This window comes from Mytilus galloprovincialis, chromosome 7 (assembly GCF_965363235.1).
Source record: "Mytilus galloprovincialis chromosome 7, xbMytGall1.hap1.1, whole genome shotgun sequence".
Lineage (NCBI taxonomy): Eukaryota > Metazoa > Mollusca > Bivalvia > Mytilida > Mytilidae > Mytilus > Mytilus galloprovincialis.
Window position 1 is genome coordinate 6,588,036 of NC_134844.1, and position 14,165 is coordinate 6,602,200.

At 31.5% G+C, this 14,165-nt stretch overlaps 1 protein-coding gene across 3 annotated transcripts in view; it reads left to right on the forward strand.

Moving 5' to 3' along the window:
- LOC143082214 (uncharacterized) overlaps positions 1-11,205 on the forward strand; it is a 46,913-nt gene extending 35,708 nt beyond the window's left edge. Inside the window, exons 6-13 of one of the 3 annotated variants that reach the window (XM_076257798.1) lie at positions 744-962; positions 1,644-1,921; positions 2,348-2,564; positions 4,016-4,278; positions 4,975-5,188; positions 5,398-5,541; positions 8,633-8,712; positions 10,792-11,205. In XM_076257798.1, coding sequence (XP_076113913.1) covers positions 744-962; positions 1,644-1,921; positions 2,348-2,564; positions 4,016-4,278; positions 4,975-5,188; positions 5,398-5,541; positions 8,633-8,700 — 1,403 coding nt within the window. In that variant the 3' untranslated portion in view covers positions 8,701-8,712; positions 10,792-11,205. The remainder of the gene's footprint in view (positions 1-743; positions 963-1,643; positions 1,922-2,347; positions 2,565-4,015; positions 4,279-4,974; positions 5,189-5,397; positions 5,542-8,632; positions 8,713-10,791) is intronic. The other 2 variants (XM_076257797.1, XM_076257796.1) reach the window with 2 other exon arrangements.
- The last annotated feature ends 2,960 nt before the right edge of the window (positions 11,206-14,165 follow it).

Genomic DNA, 14,165 nt, shown 5'->3' on the forward strand with positions numbered 1-14,165 from the left:
TTATTTTGCAGGTTTAGAATGTACACTTCCCCTAGTGGACGATTCAACAACATTTGTTATATTAATTTGCAGGTTTAGAATGTACACTTCCCCAAGTGGACGATTCAACAACATTTGTTTTATTAATTTGCAGGTTTAGAATGTACACTTCCCCAAGTGGACAATTCAACAACATTTGTTAAATTAATTTGCAGGTTTAGAATGTACACTTCCCCAAGTGGACGATTCAACCACATGTGTTATATTAATTTGCAGGTTTAGAATGTACACTTCCCCAAGTGGTTGATTCAACAACATTTGTTATATTAATTTGCAGGTTTAGAATGTTCACTTCCCCAAGTGGACGATTCAACAACATTTGTTACATTAATTTGCAGATTTAGAATGTACACTTCCCCAAGTGGACGATTCAACAACATTTGTTAAATTAATTTGCAGGTTTAGAATGTACACTTCCCCATGTGGACGATTCAACAACATTTGTTATATTAATTTGCAGGTTTAGAATGTACACTTCCCCAAGTGGACGATTCAACAACATTTGTTATATTAATTTGCAGGTTTAGAATGTACACTTCCCCAAGTGGACGATTCAACAACATTTGTTATATTGGTTTGCAGGTTTAGAATGTACACTTCCCCAAGTGGATGATTCAACAACATTTGTTATATTAATTTGCAGGTTTAGAATGTACACTTCCCCAAGTGGACGATTCAACAACATTTGTTATATTAATTTGCAGGTTTAGAATGTACACTTCCCCAAGTGGACGATTCAACAATAAAAGGGGCCTCACCAAACAGCACATATTATATTAAAAAGTTTCCAGAGAAAAAGATCTGTAAACAGGGCTATGATTTTCAAAAAATACCATATGACTTTGACTTTGTATTCGTGGAATGTGAAAAAATATCACCTGGACATGCAGAGTTTACAAATTGGGACAGCAGAAACTGTACAAGTAAGATCTTAAATTTAGGATCAGTTCACTAAATTGATGGTATTCTGGACACTTCAAATGTTTGTCATTTGTACCAGTAGAAATTAACCGGCAATTTTCATCCACCAGCATTAATAAATATTGATGGTTAATGTTTAATCCTCTTGAATGAGAAGATATAGATTGTCAATTTGTGTCCACTAGTACTAGTAAAAATCAATGGTCAATGTTTGTTCACTGGCATTACGCTATAAACCCGTTAAAGTATGGAATTGCCTACATCTGTACTCGACTGTACTGATTTTTACTTGACCAGTCTGAATAGGTCTGAATTTTACTGGACATTACCCGACCCCAGTCTTAACCATACTGTACAGTTTTGGATATTCTATATATAATACTTCAAATTGAAAAAAAGAACTAAAAAAATAAAGAACTTGATAAGATTATTCTTTTGATTAGTGGTGGTGTTTTTTTCAGACATTCAGTATATACATATATATAGTTGTACATTTAAATTGATATTTGATAACTATGGGAACTTTAGAAGTATAGTGCATCATAAGCCTATGAAGACTGGCTGACATAAAATATGTTTCATATTTGTATTTTTATATTATATTAGGCTGCACTTTAATAAAACAATACATATATTCAATGTTTATATTCTGAATTCAAAATTGAACCTGTTACTCATTTCAGAAAATGAAATACCTAAGATATGTGGTAAAGAGGTACAACTTGATGGAAAACAAACAAAAGCTGTCTCTTTCACCTATGATTTTATGGAATGGAAGACATTGGTGGAACAAAATATAACTTCTTGCAAGTTTGGTGCATTTGTTGACGTGCATAATCCAACTATGTATGATCTGGAAATGACATTTCAAACAGACACATCTATACCTCTTACATCTGACAAATGTTTCTTTGAAGTCTTATTATACGCTGGTAAATCATCGCTTGGTACCCCTATGCAAGTAAGTGGTCTAAAGGTTAACCATAGAATTGCTTGGTTCTCCAATGAAAGTACTATGAGTTAAAAGAAAAGGCTAATATGAACAAGTATTGTGAGAGTATTCTTTATGTAATACAATGTCTGTAACACTCTGAAATGTTTACGTTGGATGCATGTATATACATTTAAATGGGAAAAGCAATACTGAATTTTAAAAGATTTTCAATCTTATCATTATATACACCAGAATGTTTATGTTAAGTTATAGAAAATACCCAACTTATGACTCAAAGAAATATATCTTCAGGCATCTTTTTCTCACAAATTTGAAACAAACTTTCTGATAATATGACTTCATAAACAAAAATTAAATAATTGATTCAGGCATTACAGAAATGTTTTTTTTTTTGTGCAAACCGTTTATGATTCATTCTTTTTATCTTTACAGAAGTTTGATTGTAACCTCAAAGGATCTGTAAAAATAAAATGGCCGACTCTAGATTTTACATTAGTGTTCCGAGTTTTGGACAGTTTCAAGTCTCAACAACATACAGATTTGACGGGAAATGGAACAATACTTTTCTCAATGACAGAATGTTCTAATTGTGCTCTCTCGAATTTAACAGGACTTGATCTTATAGAATCTGATATACCATCTTTTAAATGTAAATAAAAAAATGTTCAGGTTAAAAGTATAAATGTAAATAACAAACCTTAAGGTAAAATCAGTGTAAACAGGGACTTCCATTGAACAAAATGAAATGTTGGACTACCGACCTCATACAAAGGCTATAATTGTAAAATGTATTTCACCGTCTTAGGGTTGTTTTTGAACGACAAAATTATTTCATGTCTACCTGTGCCAATTTCAAACGTGCAATTTTACACCAGTACTTAAAACCCTCCATCCTTTATGGGTGCATTTTACATAGATAAATTAAATCGTATAATATAAACAAAATAAGGATGTTAAATTTGATGTATGCCTTTTTGTGCTTCTTCGTTACATTTGTTGTTTTTATAGTGATTTAGATGATAACACAATGTTGACTGCTGTATCCCTATTTTTTGACATTTTTACCTATTGTGTCTGTTTGTTTTGTTCACGCATCGGTGACAATATACTGGAATTTGATGCGACTGTCATACAAGTGAGAGGTTTAGCTAGCTATAAAACCAGGTTTAATCCACCATTTTCTACATTTGAAAATGACTGTACCAAGTCAGGAAAATGACAGTTCTTGTCCATTCGTTTTTGATGCGTTTTGTTATTTGATTTTGCCATGTGATTAGGGACTTTCCGAATTGATTTTCCTCTGAGTTCAGTATTTTTGTGATTTTACTATTTTCTTCAATATATTTGTAAATTAACATAAATTTAATTTCCAATTCCTTTTGCATTTAAACTGTGGAAGGTTTTGTTTTGATTTTAAATTGAGACAACTATGCCTTTAGATAAAAAGACACTGTATGAATTAGATTTGTCATAAGATTCATGACCCTGTGATTATAGTTAAGTCAAATTATTTTCAAAGTATAGATTTAAAAGATTAATATATATATTATTATCGATCTCACTGACAAGTTATAACATCAGTGCTGAAAAAGTATTTTTGTTAGCATTTTGTTTCTTCAAAAATGTAAATAATATGAAAAAAAATCTATATACTGTCAATTGAGAAATTATTGCATGTATTATAAAATAGTAAAGCTTGGATTTCAACTTAAAAAGAATCTGAAAAGCAACTTCTTGTGAGATAGCTTATTTTTAAAATACTCCAAACCCAGACATTATTGCGAATAGTGCAACTGAGTTAAAATCAAAATAATTGCATAGTTTATCTAATACAAATATTTGTATGCAGATTTGCCTTAATTTGCACTTATGACTCAAATTTTTTTGTTCTTCAAAAATCTCAAAATCTCAATTATAAATTTTTGAATTGACAGTATTTGGATTATTTTTCTTCATATTATTGACATTGATATACCTTAAGATTTTAATAAAATTTCATTATTTTATTGTAATATAATGTATACAATTGTACACATCTGTTTAAAACTGCATTTTCTCATTCCAGAATTAGTTATAAATAGTTATAGTTATAAATTTCAGTTAGCCCGTTCCTTCCGTGTAGAATGGATGGTTGTTTGGAGGATTCACTTCACATGTTTAAAATTAAGCGTGGACCGAATACTTGGGACCAAATGGTTGAATTAGAACACAAAACATGCACTGCTAACATAAAAGTACAAAATAATACAAAGAAGATATGTTTCCACCAAGCAAATCTAGAGAAAAGAGATTGGGTTCCCTGTAGGCGAGCTAAAAAGGAATATCTGCCCATTTTTATACATTTGGATTCTTTTTTCACTTTGGTAAGTTAAAAGGAGTTTATATGGCAAAGACCTTTATTTTGACCCCATGAATTTAAATGAATTAATCTGTTAGATTTCTTAGAAGATACATATAGATTGTTTGTTGTTTGGTTAATATTCACTGGCATTTACTTCGTACATGTTAAGGATGAACTTATTAAGTAATACTGTTGTCCCACAAGAGGTAGATATACCAGTGTGAAGGGGAAGCTAGACTGTTACTGTGAGGTTGATTACCCCTCCCCCTTTATGTTATGATTTAATAATGTAATAGTTTTCAGGTGTGATTTTTCGTGATGTATAGTTGATTATACCCTCTGTATGTTATGATTTTTATATATATGTCATAACATTCATGTATGACAATGTCTATATATTGTTTTTTATCCATCACTGCATAAACATTGGCAATTTTCATTTATTTTTATAAGTCCAAATTGTTTTTTTTTTTGTTTGATCAGAAAAGGACATTGGTGAAACTTGGTGTGCTAAGAGGACCACAATGAGTGCAAAATAACAATTCACTCATCATAAACGCATGATAATGGAATACTTTATAGATACATGTAGAAATAAAGCTAAATTAAATTGTATGCTTCTTTATTGTACTAGAGTCGACTGATTGAAGGATAAAAGTTTATCATCATATATATAAAAGTTGCAGCAAAAGTTGCTGGTTTATATTTTATTTTACAGGTTATTCAATGTGATGATCTCCAGGGGTGGTGGTGCTTACCACAGGATTTACCAAAATTTGAAAATCTGACGATAACATGGGAGCTAGGATATTGGCACCATGGTTCTGTTACAGAGGAGCTATGGGTACTCTCTGTGTCATCAGTTAACAACAGCCAAACATGCTCACAACCTATTGTTTACACTACATTGCTGAACACTACGATGTCACCAGGTAATATTGTAGTTTTGTTGTTGATGAAGAATAGAGATAAATAAAGAATCATTTACACTTTACCAAAAACAGGAAACAACATATTAGTTTTAATGTTGACAAAGAGAAAAATTATAAAGTATGTGTTTAAATATGTCTCAATGATATAATGTTTAACTCTTAAATTTTGTTCTAGGAAAATTAAAAAACACTTTTTTTCATTAATACAGTAATCATCACTCAGGCTCATAGGGATGCTGACAGTAGTTTATCAACTCCAACAATACTAGGGATAGTGGTTGGTGTATTGGCAGGTATATGCTTATGTTTAGTAGGTGCATATTGCTGCTGCTGCAAGAAGAGAAAATCACAAGGTATTTAAAAATAGGCAACAGTAGTAAACCACGGTTCAAAAGTCATTAATAGATTGAAAGTAAACAAATTCCGATAACAATCTAAAACCAAGGGAAACACATCAACTATAAGAGGAAAACAACAGAAACACTAAAGTGCAACAAAAAACAAATGACAATGTAACACACACAGAAACAAACTATAAGATAACAACTGCTATTTTCCTGACTTGGTACAAGACATTTTAAGCAATAAATGGCTGGTTTAATCTGGTTTTGTGGCTAGCCAAACCTAATGCTTTTATGGCAATGTTAAATATAACACTAAAATGACAACATTACATGACAGGAATACATTACAAATAAATGCAAGGACATTCAGGACAGAGAAATACACAAATAAACAATACAATCGTACATTTCCACCTGCTAACCATAGAATAAAAATGATCATGTAAAACAACCTAGAACAGCAAACAAATATGCACAATAGAACCACAAACTTTCTATCACACGACTGGATAAACAACAAAAAAGTGACGTCTCCCGTTAATTTCTAAAAAAATTATATAATTCAAGATCAGGTTTGTAACTATGTCATTTGAGGTATTTTATTACAATTTGATGAATATTAATATGGAATTGTGTAAGTAATTAGATATTGTATTATCTAGCTATGTCAGTATTTCTACTGAATTAATTGTAAAACAAATAAATTGTGTACATGTAGATGCTATAAACTAAAATCTTATAAATAAAATGGGTAATAATTATCTTTACTATTATAGATGAATATAAAATATAAAAAATACAATTATAACTTTAATACATTTAACAATATCCGTATTGTTTTACTCTAAATTTGTTAAATAAATTCTGTTCTATATAAACTGCACAGCGTTTCCAACTGATTTTTCTACATATCGTGTACATAGATTGTGTTCCATATAGAAAGCACAGGGTATTTTACTGATTTCCCCTCACATTTGTTAATAGATTCTGTTCCTTATAGACTGACATTTTGTGGTAAAGGATAACTTTCAATATATATTTTTTCACCTCAGACTAGCCAAGGGAGACATTATGAAAACAAATGCACTTATATAACATGCACTGGTGTACATTAAATTATTAAAAGATATAGATATCTTTGTATTAGTTCTTTCAGAAACAAGATTCAAATGTTAAAATTTGGTAGACCTTTTCTATCAGGTTAATCAGCCTCCCAATAGAAGAGTTCTTTTGTATGTTGAGAGATACTTTAGATTTGATTGATCCAAATGTTATTTTTAAACTGTCCAACAACAAGTTTGAGAGAACATTGGAAACAATACTATGACCTTGTATTGCTCACCATTCATTTGTTGATTTTGTACATAACGTTTTCTAATGTTAAAGGGTTGGTAAATATGAATCTAAACAAAAGGTCTGCTGTAATAAATCCAGCAAAAACATCTTTTGAAACTTTATGTATAGAAAAGTTAAAAGAGGGGTTCTCTAAAACATATTCTCCTAGATATTTATAACCATTTACTTGTATTCAATTTAACAGTGGAAAAAACATATGGAGCATGACGTCCTCTCAACATAATAATGGCTGTTGGACTATTTTGGTGAAATTCTCTATGATAAACACTGCTTGCTAATAATCTAGTTACTAATCATATCATAAAACTCTAAATACTGGCCTAAGCACCATGTTCCCGTCAGAAATATTTTACTAGTTTCATGCATAGATATACCCTTTGTGGTTGTGTGAATGATTTGCCATCTCATTGTGCTTTTATGGCTATTGTTATAGGACAAATAAAAAAGTGTATGTGTGGGATACACAGTCCTATTGACTTTAGTTTTGAATAAAAGATGTGAGAAAATATACAGAGAGTATGAACCCCTTAACAACAGAAATGCATGTTCCATTTTTATTTTTTTGTTTGGTTTCTTGAAATGGAAATTCATCATATTGACTCGTGAAAATTGGGTTGGAAAATAAGGTTCCTGTTCTATTTAATCAATTACTAAATATTTAATGCAGGCCTTCACAATGTCTTGCATACTTATTTAATATTTAACATCTGCAACCCTTTTTGAACTACACATGAAGATAATATATGCATATGTTCCAGATGGTGAAACTTGTTTACCTGAAGAAGCAGTCATTTAGTGTAATCAACTTCTCCCAATGATTTCAAACTTTCTAGATTCATGTAAAATGTGCTCATCATCTTGTGAGCAGATCTGGACAGTTATTGTATGTTTTAGCTAATTGGTAACAATAGTATATCGCTGTGCGAAAGTCATAAAAAGATTGAGAGAAAACAAATCCTGTTTACAAACCAAAACCTAGGGAAACACATCAACTATAACAGGAAAACGACAAAACAACAGAAATCTTGAAGTGCAACAAAAAAACAAACGACAATGCAACACACACATACGAACTATCAAATAACAAATGCCATTTTCCTGACTTGAAGTTGATACAGGACATTTTAAGAAAAAATATTTGGTTGAACCTGGTCTGAGTAGTCAAACTTCATGCCTTTATGGCAATGTTAACTTTAGCACTAAAATGACAACATTTATTGACAGGACTACAGTACATATAAATGCAAGAACATTCAGGAGAGAGAAAAACACAAATAAACAATACAACAGTGCATTTCGAAATGCTCATAGTTATCAAAGGTACCAGGCTTATAATTTAATAGGCCAGACATGCATTTCGTCTATATAAGACTCATCAGTTACGGTCAGATTAAAATAGTTAGAAAGCCAAACAAGTAAAGTTGAAGAGCATTGATGATCCCAAATTCCAAAAAGTTGTGCCAAATACAGCTAAAGTTATCTTTTCTTGGGATAAGAAAATCCTTAGTTTTTAAAGTACTTACATCGATATACTATATTGTCTCATTGCCACTCATGTCAAGTCTTTATATTTTCATACTAACTTTAACAATTGAGATAAGTCTTAATTCAGTGTTTGACTGCAATTTAACGACAATACCTATGTTGGTATATTGACTTTGTTAGGAACACCATATACTATAATTATTCTTTCTCGAGGGATTACAATGTAATTTTACCAATAATGATATATTGACTTTCTTAGGGAAACCAGATACTGTCCCTGATGATGTCAGACTGTCGATGCTCGCAGAACATAATGGCAAACATTAAATTTGTATTTTGGTAAATATAAGAGTTTTAACATCTGTAGATCTGTCTGCTGCTTTTCCTTCTGTGAAAAGAAAAATGTTTATCAAGTTCAAATTCCGTCTTCAGAAGTAAAAAGTATTAATACAGCTATGTATAAAATTCATAGCCTCCTATGCTTAGTTATAATTTTTAAAGTATCTACCTGAACAAGGGGATATATATGTCAATGGATTTTTCATCTTTAGCTTGAGTGTTTTAATTATCCATAAGATTGTACAGGTATGATCTGTGATAACAAAGAAATAAAATGTTTTATTTTCATATAACAAGAGCATTTTTTATATATTTGAATGGCCCAGAAACAAAGTTGTCAGTGCCATATAGTTTTACCCTTATCCGAAATTCCGTCTTTCCTTCTTTCCGTAATTCCTTAATTCCGTCATTCCGTCATTCCGCAACAAACCATTATACAGACTTTTTTCTAAACGCCTTCAGATATTGGGCTGATTTTTGGTATGTGAGTGAACCATGATGAGTTACAGATCAAGTTTAAGTTTCGTTCCGCTCCACTAATTTTTACTGAAATTACGGGCTTTGGACTTTGAGAAATTGTTGAAAATCTCAGTTATACAGCTTTTTTTCTAAACGCTTTCAGATATTGGGCTGATTTTTGGTATGCGAGTTAACCATGATGAGTTACAGATCAAGTTTAAGTTTCGTTCTGGTCTGCGTATTTTCGCTGAAATTACGGGCTTTGGACTTTGATAAATTATTGAAAATCCCAGTTATACAGATTTTTTGTCTATTCCCCTACAAATTTTGAGCTGATTTTTGATATGTGAGACTACCATCATGTTTGTGTCCTTGTGTGTTTATATTGAAATTGCAGATTCCCAACTTTTTGGGACGGGACCATTCGTGTCGCTTTGACACATCTAGTTTAAATTATTTTTCTTACCTGCAAATAGTTTTATTTGAATTGGTTAACATGATGACATTACAGATTTCATTAATGAGCTACGTCAGATAGAAATCGACCTTCTGCAAGTGCATGTATAAGTGCATGTATAAGTGCATGTATACATGTTCATGTATAAGACTTGGATTGATTTATTGTCATCTGAAATCCATGAATTTATAGAGTGTTTGGTGAAAAACTAGACCAAAAAAATAAAAGTACAAAAAAAACTGTACTCTGAGACATCAAACGAATGGACAACACCTGTCATATTCCTAACATAGTACTGGCATTTTCGTATGGAGAAAATGATGGATTAAACCTGGTTTTATAGCTAGCTCAACCTCTCACTTGTATGAGCATTGTGTAAAAATTTAAGAAGGAAAAATATACGAAGCATATATAAAACAAATAGCATAGAACAGTAGAACAATCCAATCCAAACTCAAGTTTTGTATATATAACTCTTAAGGTAAGGATGTTGATAAGATATATTAAGATCATGTCCTGCTGCAGTCATTAAACATTGTTGCTTTCATTCACATCACCTTTTGATAATATGTTCAAAGGTTTATGTACGTATTGGGCAATCTTGATAAAACATGTACATGTGTATAACATCCTGGATGAGCAAATAGCACAATAGAGAAAAAAACAAGAAAATTAGAGAAATTTTGCTTTTGTGTTTTATTTATTTATTCTCTTCTCTTCTCACTTTCTCTCTTAAATAAAATTCTCTCTTTATTGATCAATATTGAAATAATTGATACAAAATAATATATTGTATATATTTTATAATTTTGAATACTAACAATTACTAACAATTTTCTAAATATACAATCTAATGTTTAACAAAGCCGGGATAAGGTACCGGTACTTTCTGTATCAAACTAACAAACGTGAAAGTTTCCAATATATATATATTATTTAACAAAAAAAAATATCCTGCTGCAGTCATTAAACATTGTTGCTTTCATTCACATCACCTTTTGATAATATGTTCAAAGGTTTATGTATGTACCAGGCAATCTGATAAAACAAGTACATGTGTATAACATCCTGGATGAGCAAATAACACAATAGAAAAAAAAAAACAAGAAAATTAGAGAATAAGGCAAATAATAATACGAATTTTATTTTATCATTTTTCATAGGGTTAAGTTGTGGAGTGGAAATGAGTTGATTTCATTTGTTAAAGGTGATAGAAGAACTTATAATTGCCAGGTTAATTGTGGATGAATACATTCTAGGCCTTAAAGAAGAACAATAGTTTATGTGAAATGGCATTGATGACCTGTGAATTCGTTAGCACTGTAATTTATACTCTATTGTTATATGATTTGTGCTAATGTAGACTTACTGTTCTTGTCTTTTATAACTTATTATTTTGTTATTATGTACACTTGGCATTAATGTTTTTTTATATCAGTATTTATATTGACAAATTTTTATTAACTTGATATACTGATTTTATACTTTATACTAAATCTTTTAAGTTTTAACTTTACCTGGACTTGAATAAAGTAACATTCATTTTGTTCTTTCATTGTAATAAATATTATTATTATCTTCATTTGCATGTAACCATGACAACCATGAATTTTTATAAGATTACCATTTTAAGTTGCTAGCTAGCTATGGTTTTACACTTTTTTCCCCATTTTCTGACATTATACAAGTCAGATGGAAATTTAAGTAAAATTGTGAATGTTTTTTACTTTGTACACTTTTTATGTAATTTTAGATGGAATATTAATGTATTCCTTTATATTCAACTAATATTAAACAAATTATATTTCCATATTTATAAACTTGATTCATATTGTTTAGATTTGAAATCTTTTTGAATAAGATGTTTACCCCTATACCAAACCTATTGCAACTAAAATTTCCAATTACAAATAGTTTTGCAGAATCTCAATATTGACGACTTCAAGTCTAATCATCCTGATTGCACTTGTACTAGTTGTTGATAACACTTCCCTACGAAATGTGTTATCGAAAGGTCCGAAATATCGTGAGCCTAAATCCATCAATTGGAAATACAACTTTAAAATTTTGATGGACTCAGTCGACGATTATGCCAGGCAATAGGCTAAGCGTGAGAAGAACGACGTAGACACTCTTTCCGAATGGGTTAAGGCAGTGAGGTCGTTGATACAAATTAGAATTAAGAATTTGAATGGGTCTATCTAATCCCAAGCTATGTCAATCAAGACTTAAATGTTACAAAACACTTATCCTACCTTCATGACAAAAAAATTGTTGTCCCTGCAGATAAAGCCCCAAACAACATCGTTTTTGTGTGTCAAACTCATTACATTAACTGCTTAATAAACGAATTAGATATTGACAATTCACTTGGAAACTCAACATATACCCTCACGACACTTACCAAAGAGAAAATCCTGGATAATCATAGGTCTGTTCTATGTTCCTTTGGAATTTCAACCAAAGATGAAGAATTGGATCTTCCATCACTGTATTTGATACCTAAACTACATAAGTGTCCTTACAAACAACTGTATATTAGTGGGTCTTCCAAGTGCTCCACGAAACCTCTTTCTAAGATATTATTAACATCTATCTTATCAGCAATCAAAGACGGGCTTCAAAGTTATTTTGAAACTGCCTATTCTAGAGATGCCGTGAATCAGACGTGGATACTTAAAAATTCCAAAGATCTTTAAGAGTACATACAATCTAACTCTCTTTCATCTTGTAATAGTATTAAAACATTTGAGTTTTCTACACTTTACACAAGTATTCCACATTCCAAACTAAAAGACAAATTGAAAGAGTTGGTTTTGCTTTGTTTCATAAAAAAGAATGGCCGACGTAGATACAAGTATCTTTTCTTAGGGAGGGATAAATCCTACTTTGTAAAGGATCACTCTGTTTCACACAAAAACTTCTCTGAAATTTACATTATCAAGATCCTTGTTTTCTGAATGACAACATATTTGTTACGTTCGGAGGACGTGTTTTTCAAGACTGTCGACATTCCAAGGGGAACAAATTGTGGCCCTCTTCTTGCCGACTTGTTTCTTTATTATTATTAGGCTGACTTCATACAAGAATTTCTTAGGAAGAAAGATAGGAAGCTAGCTTTATCCTTTAACTCTGCTTTCCGATATATAGATGATGTTCTTTCACTAAATAATTCAAAATTTGGTGACCATGTTGAACGCATCTATCCCTTCGAACTAGAGATAAAGGATACAACAGTTACAGGTAAGTCGGCCTCATATCTTGACTTACATCTAGAAATTGACAATGAGGGTCGGTTGAAAACAAAACTTTACGACAAAAGAGATGATTTCAGCTTTCCAATTGTGAACTTTCCATTTCTAAGTAGCAACATTCCAGCAGCACCCGCATACGTTGTATATATCTCCCAATTGATACGATATTCCTGTGCTTGCATTTCCTATGATGATTTTTTGAACGAGGGCTGCTGCTCACAAGGTAGCTATTAAACCAAGAGTCAAATGGTGAAGATGAAATCACTTCGTAAATTTTGCGGACGCTATCACGAGTTGGTTGACCGTTATGGAATAACCGTTTCACAAATGATACCAGATATGTTCCTTACGTCGTAACTACAATCCCCTTCCCTTTCATGAATGTGACCTACCAAATTAGACTATTTACCTGATTTGTAATCACATAAGCAACACGACGGGTGCCACATGTGCAGCGGGATCTGCTAACCCTTCCGGAGCACCTGAGATCATCCCTAGTTTTTGGTGGGGTTCGTGTTGTTTATTCTTTAGACTTATATGTTGTGTCATGTTTACTATTGTTTGTCTGTTTGTCTTTTTCATTTTTAGCCATGGCGTTTTCAGTTGATTTTCGATTTATGAGTTTGACTGTCCCTCTGGTATCTTTCGTTCCTCTTTTGGGAAAGAAAGCTGCAATCTGTCAATTCCCTATAAAGTTGGCCAGACGTTCTACTTTCCAAGTGTTTCATATCTACCATTTTGAATATAAAACACAATCCCTACCGTTAGGGGTTTAGTATCACACCATCATAAACATTTAGGAGAAAACATAACCCTTTATATCATGCCAATAACCGGTTTTAGAATAAATGTGGTTATTTCCAATGCAAAGACCATATAACCATGATAACTGAATCAATATTTATAAAGCCAAAATATGCTATCTTTAATGACCTGACAACAGTATCGTAACTGTATCCCTTTTTTGAGTCTGTTTAAAGGTTTTGTTAGATATTGAGGTGACTACCGACAGTTGTGTGCTTTGTAAAGAATATATCCATAAAAGGTTGGATGTAAAATACCTGAACATATAAGATGTCTGCATGTTGAATAATATTTATGAATGATGTCCTTGTGCCGATGATAAAATTTAGTAAAAAGTAAAATCACAAAAATACTGAACTCTGAGGAAAATTTAAAACAGAAAGTCCCTTATCAAATGGCAAAATTAAATGATAAAACACATCAAGCGAATGGACAACAACTGTCATATTCCTGTCTTGGTACAAGCATTTTCAAATGTA